Here is a 9572-nt window from a genome sequence, read left to right on the forward strand (position 1 = left end):
TCATACCACACACACACACAAGCATGCTCGTGTAAAATGAATATACATATATCTATAGACACACGCACACACATATACATACATATTCGAGCGAGGTTGTTGCCAGTGCCGCTGGACTGGCTCCTGTGCAGGTGGCACGTCAAATACACCATTTCGAGCGTGGCCGTTGCCAGTACCGCCTGACTGGCCCTCGTGCCGGTGGCACGTAAAAGCACCCACTACACTCTCTGAGTGGTTGGCGTTAGGAAGGGCATCCAGCTGTAGAAACTCTGCCAAATCAGATTGGAGCCTGGTGTAGCCATCTGGTTTCACCAGTCCTCATTCAAATTGTCCAACCCATGCTAGCATGGAAAGAGGATGTTAAATGATGACAATATATATATATATATATATATATATACACACACACACACACACACACACACACACACACACACACACACACACACACACACACACACACACACACACACACACACACACACATATAACAGACTTCTTTCAGTTTCCGTCAACCAAACCCAGTCACAAGGCAAGAAGACATTTGTCCAAGGTGCCACATAATGGAACTGAACCTAGAACCATGTGGTTGGGAAGCAAGCTTCTTACCAATGCGCGAATTTTATTTTGCATATCTAAAAGAATAATCACCTTCATTTAAAAAAATTCAATTTCACCTTTAAAATTATTTGTGCACGTTTTTTACTCCCATGCACTAGATGCAAAATGTGTGATGTCACCTAAGAAGTCTGTATGTGTGTATCTGTAATCTTGGCACGTGGCTTAGTGGTTAGAGCATTTGGCTCACAATCGTAAGGTCGTGAGTTCAATCCCCGGCAATGTGTTGTGTCCTTGAGTGAGACACTTTATTTCATGTTGCTCCAGTTCACTCAGCTGGCAAAAATGAGTAGTACCTGTATTTCAAAGGGGCCAGTCTTGTTGCACCTTGTGTCACACTGAATCTTCCTGAGCACTACATTAAGGGTACACATATTTGCGGAATGCTCAGTCACTTGCACGTTAATTTCATGAGCAAGCTGTTCCGCTGATCGTATCAGCTGGGACCCTCACCGTCATAACCAATGTAGTGCTCCTACTACATCTGTAGCCCAAGCTAAAGTATGCGATCTGTAGTTTATTGTGGGGTTTCAGTTCAGCTTTGTAGAGTATTTGGTAGCTAGTGTGGAGAGGGCCAAAGACATTTTTGATCTGAAGAAGGTGGCTAGCTTATGGCTGTTGCCAGTAGTGATTGCCACTGATGGTGAGGCCCAGAATTTATAGTGATATTGAGGGTTCTAGTTTGTTGTTGTTCATGTTCAGTGGATGACTATGATGTATAGTGATATCTTGTGAAGGCCAGAAATTTGTAAGTGTAAAAAAAACCAACCTCTTCGACTGTGATAAACTTTTTACATGAATTGTTTGCAAGATTTGGCATCCCAGACAAGATAGTGTCTGACAATGGAATACAATTTGTGTCTACCGAATTTTAAAAGTTTTGTGAAATGTTCGTGGTAGAACATGTAACTACTGCACCATATCATTCCCAGATCTAATGGACAGGCAGAATGCTTTGTCGATACCTTCAAAAGAACCGTTAGAAAATCAAATAAGGAAGTCATGGATGAAGTAGCTCTACAACAATTTTTAAGAGTATACTGTGTGACACCAAATCTGAACACACCAGCAGATAGCTCACCAGCAGAACTGATATTTGCAAGGAAAGTAAAATCAATCTTTGATAAATTGCTACCAGGCAAGAAAAGAAAAAGTGCTAGGGAACTGCTAAGTGACGCGGGACATAATAAACACACTAGCATCGGTTGTCAAGCAATGCTAGCAGGGACAAACACATACACACACACACACACATACATATATACGACGGGCTTCTTTCAGTTTCCGTCTACCAAATTCCACTCATAAGGCTATAGTAGAAGACACTTGCTCAAGATGCCACGCAGTGGGACTGAACCCAGAACCATGTGGTTGGTAAGCAAGCTACTTACCACACAGCCACTCTTGCATTATGCAATTAATTTTTTTTTTTTTTTTTTGCTTTCCACAATGCAGCAGTGTAATCAAATCTTTCCATGGGTCTACCTTAAGTGGTATTTGAAAACATGCTAAAGAGAGAGTCGCGATGTTATTGCTCATCGTACTAGAAACAACAGCAAATCCCACCTCGAATTACCCTAACATCTTTAGAAAGATTAAAAGAATGACATGTTGGATATTGTAGACAGGGATATACAATACTGGAAAAAGTACTGTGATGGTCATGGCTAGAAGGCCTTCGTTCATAGGTTTACTTGATCAGTACTGGTTTAATTCTACCACTAATCTTTCAGCTATGAAAGGAGTATGTCGAAGTAAGAAGAATTGTGCCCCTTAATTCAGAAGTACAACAGGACAGCTTTAGCAAGTTTTATGTAGCACCTTTACTGTAGAAGTAAGAGTAAAGCCCATCTTGTGTCTTTACTATACAAATGTCTTAATTGTTGAAGCTGTATTAAATATAATGACTTGTTTGGAAGAAAGAAATTATTTTAAACCGGCCATATCCAGCCAGAATATTTTACAAGTTTTATGTTCAGATCGGTCAGATCTGGTCTCTCACACCAACTCTACAATACCATTCTAAAAATTAGTGGTTACCTCATCAAAATCTCAAAGCTACAAGACAATGTATACCTCATTCAAAACTATGTGAATAAAGAAGCTTTACTTTTGACAGAATAATATGAATGATAAAAGGTTAATAAAACAAATTTGAAGAACATTTTCTAAAACTTTTTACTTTTTTTATTTTCAGGAAAGAATCGGTTGAATTACAAAACATAATGGTGTCTCTGGGCCGGCTGAAAGACAACTCCAATGTATATAAAGTCCTGCAAGAGGAACTAATGGAATCTACAGTTCAAAGAGTATTTCCATGGTTACCAAAGAACAACACTTTGCCAAACTATTTCTTTCACCAGCAAACCAGAAAGTCTCCAGCCAGTTACCAACACAGCAATATCGTCTTTATGACAAATACTCATGACAGTAGCAATTCATTCTCAGATTGTCTTCATGACATAGCCACTGACCACTCGTTGCCCATGTCTCCATTCATGTCCATTCGCAACCGGAGGGCATGGGAAGAGGCTGAGGGCAACGAGCGCATGCTCCATGACCGGATTAAGATCCACCATGGAAATTATGCCTTTGGCATGTGCGAGAATCTCACCAGTTCATGCTCGTATTTTTTAATGCTCCAAGATCCAATAGAGCGAGCCATCTCGACCTACCATTACTGTAAGGATGCCATCAGAGATGAACTCTGCAGTGTAGTGAATGCCAACAAAGTTTCCGTCCATGATTGGGCAGTCCACCAAGGAAGTTTGTTCTTCCGTCAGTTATTGTTCAAACCTGACTTTTGCGACATAGAAGTGAATAGTTCTCTCATAGCAGTCCAAAATATTAACAAGCTCCCCTGTTGGTACAAGCAAAAGCTTTATTTTGATTCCTTATCGAATGCTGATGTTACAGAAGCTCTCAACTATGTTGGAAAGCATCTTGACCAGTGGTTTTCAGTTGTGGGTCACGTCGATGACTACTCCGCCTCCGTCAAAATGTTTGAATATGTTTACCGGTTACCATTTTCTAAATGTTATGATTCCTCTCTGGCCTTCCAAGAAGAACCTAGCAATAATAACAGGGCATACACAGTAGATCAAAATGAAGAAACTTTAGACAAGCAAGAAGTGTTCCTTCTAAAACAAAGTGTCACTGTTCAAAAAGCTTTACATGCCGACTACAGAATTTATAATGAAGCCAAAAAGTTATACCAAATTCAAAGACAGGTTTTATTTAATCAAATAGGACATTAATGAGATGTTTGATAACAATCTGATCATTGATGAAACCAAGCAACAATTTGTATATAGACTGTATTGTGTATATAAAAATCAACAACTGTACATCTGTATAAAGTATTTAAAAAGATTTTACATTCTAAAATATTTATTTGTTTAGAATTTTTTGAATATTTTGTGTTTTCTGTTTTTAATTAAATTCCCTTAAATTCTGTTCTTTTATTAACTTCCCCACTGCCTTTTATCCATGTTCCTCTAAATTCTTGAAAAACCAATTCATCACTTTAAAAATCCTCAGGATCACTCTACTTTTAGGGTCTTGTCTGTGATAGGCAAGTTTTCTCAAAGCTAAAGTAATTCCATGAAATGGGGCAGTAGCAATTTGAGGATGATTCCAAGGTTCAAACTGAAATATTGGGTTTGTGTACTGCGTATAGGACAACAATTGGTAAAGTCGTTAGAGCATCAGATAGAATGGTTTGTGGTACTTTTTCAACGGTTTGAGTTCAGATACCACTGAAACCAACGTTGTTAATCACCCCACCACCACCACCACCACTACCACCATCCATACCAAAAAACAAAAACAAAAGGACAAGTAAAGTAGCAGTACAGAGCAGTGTATTAACAGGTTTGTTAGAGCATTGGATCAGATGCCTTGTAGGATCTGTTCTGGCTCTCTTTACTCTTTTACTCTTTTACTTGTTTCAGTCATTTGACTGTGGCCATGCTGGAGCACCGCCTTTAGTCGAGCAAATCGACCCCAGTACTTATTCTTTGTAAGTCTACTACTTATTCTATCAGTCTGTTTTGCCGAACTGCTAAGTTACAGGGACGTAAACACACCAGCATCGGTTGTCAAGCGATGGTGGGGCGACAAACACAGACACACAAACACACATACATATATACGACGGGCTTCTTTCAGTTTCCGTCTACCAAATCCACTCACAAGGCTTTGGTCGGCCCGAGGCTATAGTAGAAGACACTTGCCAAAGGTGCCACGCAGTGGGACTGAACCCGGAACCATGTGGTTGGTAAGCAAGCTACTTACAACACAGCCACTCCTGTGTGTAATTTCTTTTTTTTTTTTTTTTTTTTTTGTGGAATACAAGATATGAACTTGTTAGTATGCATTTTAAACAATTTTAGGACGTTTGTTGCCTAAAATTTAGTTTCCAGTATCTCACTGCCTGACATACAAGAACATTGCACCTTCTTGTATGCCAGGCATTGCATCACTGTGTCTCTTCATATGCAAGATATGTTGCTATATTTAAGCTATATTCAGAATAGATGTATGACAGCAGGCTGGCAACTCTTGAGGTGTGTTGCTAAATAAGATACAAAAGGATGATCAACAAAGATAAATGGAGGGTGCTTACGTGTATAGATATACTGTCTGCAGTAAAATTATTAAAGATATTCTGTTCAAGTAGTGCATTTGTTTGTGTTGTATTCCAGTTCTAAGTGGAAATTACTTATTAAGAATGAGGAATTCTGCTGAAAGGTTAAAAATAAGGTGTGAGATTTTAATGTAAATGATATGGATTTCTCACAAAAGCACAATAACTCGAATTTAAAGGAGAGGTCATCATCATCATTTAACATCCGTTTTCCATGCTGGCATGAGTTAGATGGTTTGACCAGAGCTGGTAAGTTTGAGAGCTTCGCTAGGCTCCAGCCATGTTTCAGTTTGGTCTCTATGGCTGGATGCCCTCCCTAATGCCAACCACTTTATAGAAGTGTACTAGATGCCCTTTTATATGTCATTGGCATGAGTACTCTTTTACGTATCATTGGCAGATGTGCCCCTATTGTGTTACTGGCACTGGCCACAACCACAATTTTACCTAGCTTGATGTCTGTTAAGCACTGCAAATCACCAGGAATCTTGGTCACTTGCCATCACTTCCATGAGACTCAACAACCAAAGATCATAGATCAACACCTCATCCCACGTCTTCCCGAGTCTACCTCTTCCACAGGTTTCCTCCACAAATAGAGATCAGCACTTGTTTACATAGAGTTGTTTATATCAACTTCTGTACATGACTGGTTCTTTATCAAATCTGGAAAGATAAAAGGCAAAATTGAACTTAACATCATAAGGGACTTTTTTTTTTTAGTATTTTGTCAGAGTTTCAAGGAAAGTGGGAGTAAGTTATCCTCATTGGAGACCTGGCCTAAATGCTTGCAACAGACTGAAGTCAACAGCACCCAGGGAGGAAATGAAGATGCTAAACTTGACAGGGGAACTAATTCTGCCACCCAGCAACTCAGAATACACAAAAGAGTCACCAGATATTACAAGGTGTCACATCTAATGTGTTGACTATTCCACCAATCTTCTACCCTTTTTCAACCTTGAAAGGCAAAGTTAACTTCAGTAAAATTTAGACTCTGAGCATAGGCAACTAGAACAAATACTGCTGATATGACTGATTAACCCTTTCGTTACTGTATTTTTTTTTTTGAGAAGCTCTCTATTTTTTTCAGTTACTTTAAATATAACAAAGAATTTAGTAAAATAACTTAGTTATCATTAAGCTAGTGTTAGAAACCTAAATTGTGACTAAGGTTTGGTGGAAGATTTTAATTCAAAACTTATGAAAACAAGACATTTGTACTCAGAGCCAGAGCTGGTTTCAGCCAGGTTGGTAACGAAAGGGTTAAGGAGCTTGACAACTGGTGTTAGTGTGTTTACATCCCCATAACTTAGCAGTTTGGCAAAAAAGATCAATAGAATAGGCTATAGGAAAAATAAGTTTTGAGGCCAATTCATTTGATTAAAAATTCTTCAAGGAGGTACCCCAGCATGGCCTTAACCAAATGGCTGAAACAAGTAAAAACAAAAACAAAAATATCCAGGATAATGTAGTCCTGATGAATGGCCAAGCTTAAACACAGCTTACATAGTTTAAACATTGTTTGCATAGTTCTGTTTAGTCAGGACTTATCAAAGATTATGTAAAGGATTAAGAGCTCTACTAGCTTAGCAATAAAAATGGCAACAATTTACTTTAGTCCATCAAATCAAGTTAGAGAAGTAACGAAATAAGGATATCATCATGCAAGTAAATGAAGGTAAAAAAAATGCCGTCCAACACAACTCTCAGATTATTGTTTTTCATGTTAGATTGTTGATGTTGTTTGTTCCTTCTCAAGCCATGCCTGGCTCTTAAGGGCCAGTTTCCCTGTTTCATTGGCATATAGGTTCCCCACTGGTCCATTGCAGGTGAGCTGCTAAATGCAGGAGGAAAGGGTGAGAGAAAGTCGTGGCAAAAGAGTCAGCAGAAGTTCACCATTACCTTCTGCCAGAGCCACGTGGAGCTTAGGTTCTTCGCTCATAAACACACACATCACCCGGTCTGAGATTTGAACTTGCAATCTCTTGACCGCGAGTCCACTGCTCTAACCACTAGGCCATGTGCCTCCACATCATTTTCCCCACCAGCATGTGGGAAAACATTTTTTTTTTCTTTTTTCCTTTACTTGTTTCTTTAATTACACTGTGGCCATATTGGAGCACTGCTTTGAAGAATTCTTAGTGAAGTGAAATGCCATCGGTACTTTTTTTCCCCTGTACTTGAAGCCTGACACTTATTCTATCAATTCCTTTTGCTGAACCACTAAGTTACAGGGACATACCCATAAACACACCAACACTGGTTGCCAAGCAGTAGTGGAGGACAGACACACACACACAGACATATATATGACAGACTTCTTTCAGTTTCTGTCTACCAAATCTATTCTCAAGGCTTTGGTCAGCCCAAGGCTCTAGTAGAAGGTACTTGCCCAAGGTGTCATGCAGTGGGACTGAACCCAGAACCATGTGGTTGTGAAGCAAGGTTTTTACCTCACAACCACAGCTGCACCGAAGTCTGCTTCATTGATGAGGTTACAATAATACTGGTACTTGTCTGGAGTTCTTAATGAAAATAATCAAACAAATGTCAGTTATTGACTAATATTGAAATTTTTATTTCTTCACTTCAGTTATTTTCTTAACTTCTTAATCATTCTTGCGTTAAATGTATTAACACTAACTTACCATTCAATTAAAACAAGACGTTGTTAACAGTAACATTTACCTGTTTCTTTCAATACACATAATTCCTCAATGAGTGGGTTTTTATTAACATGGAACCAACTAATAGAAATATATCGGTGCTACTTTGGCGTGTGATCTACAATTTAAAGGGGGATTACTTTAGGTTACTTTTTCAATTTCAAAGTTTTTTTATAAATTCCTTTATACATAGGTATTTTTCAAAAAATTTTACAATTTTAATAATAATAACCATATTTCATTGATATCTTAGTAAATGATAAGGCCCGAAATTTTGAGGGAGGAGGTAAGTCGATTACATTGACCCCAGTGTTTCACTGGTACTTAATTTATCGACCCCAAAAGGATGAAAGTCAAAGTCGACCCCAGCAGCATTTGAACTCAGAACACGAAGACAAACGAAATACCACTAAGCATTTCGTCAGGCGTGCTAACGATTATGCCAGCTCACTGCCTTTCTTATGTGTAACAAATATTGATACTGAAAAATGCCTGAAAGGCAAAACGGTGTAAGAAATTTGAAAAACATGGATTTCTGAAATATTTATTTATTTATTTGGTACTACTAAAGCAGCGCGGACCCGAACGCGCAGTCGCGCGTCCGCGCTGCTTTAGTAGTACCTATTTGTTTATTCCGTGATTTACAAGTGTTTCAGAATGTTCGATATAATAAAATGATGAGAAGTACCAAAAAAAATTCATTTTAATCATGACAGCTATTTCGATGTCATGATACACAAACAAGAAGCTTGAAAAACATGGATTTTAAAAAAAATAAATTTAATACGAATTATGCGTTTTAGAATGTAGGATATAATAAACTGACGAAAAATACCGAAAAACAAATTTCTTTTTAAACGTGACAGTTATTCTGAGCTGGTAATATCATAAGGAATTGCCATAATAAAGTATATCCTTCCAAGTGGTAGTGGTATCAGTTACATATGGCTGCTATTTCTAGCACATCGATGCTCTCTTGTCTGGCCACACGTTTTCGCGGGTGAAATGATATAGTAAACCATACTAGAAGGTTCTATCTTTAAGGTTGTCATCTTACCAGCATTCATTGCATTAGATAAATAACTAGAAATAAGAGTCACGTGGTTATTCTTTTCGTGTTGTGCTGGCAATAACCAGTTCGTGAAACAATTAAAATTATGATGGCCTGGCGGTTTAATCAGAATCAAGCAATACTTCCAGCTGCTGACTACGAGGAAACTAATAATGCTCCGTAAGTTACTTCCCCTTTACCATTGTAAACATCACATACACATGCATACATTTTATTCACACACACACACATATACTCTTTACTCTTTTACTTGTTTCAGTCCTTTGGCTGCAGCCGTGCTGGAGCACCGCCTTTAGTCGAGAAAATCGACCCCGGGACTTATTCTTTGTAAGCCTAGTACTTATTCTATCGGTCTCTTTTTGCCGAACCGCTAAGTTACGGGGACGTAAACACACCAGCATCAGTTGTCAAGCGATGGTGGGGCGACAATAACACATACATATATATATATGGTAATCATCAAGTTTAGGGGAATAAAAAAAAATTTAAAAAAATATTCAAGGGAAGTAACTGAACGTCTTACCAGTATTCTCCGTACATCTCTGTTTATAAATAAATCACACAC

The 9572-nt window shown here is 38.4% G+C and overlaps 1 protein-coding gene across 1 annotated transcript in view; it reads left to right on the forward strand.

Annotated features, from left to right (window-relative positions):
* Window positions 1-4007, forward strand: part of LOC106876511 (uncharacterized) — a 16225-nt gene extending 12218 nt beyond the window's left edge. The window contains exon 2 of the mRNA XM_014925088.2: window positions 2816-4007. Coding sequence (XP_014780574.1) covers window positions 2816-3875 — 1060 coding nt within the window. The 3' untranslated portion in view covers window positions 3876-4007. The remainder of the gene's footprint in view (window positions 1-2815) is intronic.
* The last annotated feature ends 5565 nt before the right edge of the window (window positions 4008-9572 follow it).

The sequence above is a fragment of the Octopus bimaculoides genome, chromosome 23 (assembly GCF_001194135.2).
Source record: "Octopus bimaculoides isolate UCB-OBI-ISO-001 chromosome 23, ASM119413v2, whole genome shotgun sequence".
Lineage (NCBI taxonomy): Eukaryota > Metazoa > Mollusca > Cephalopoda > Octopoda > Octopodidae > Octopus > Octopus bimaculoides.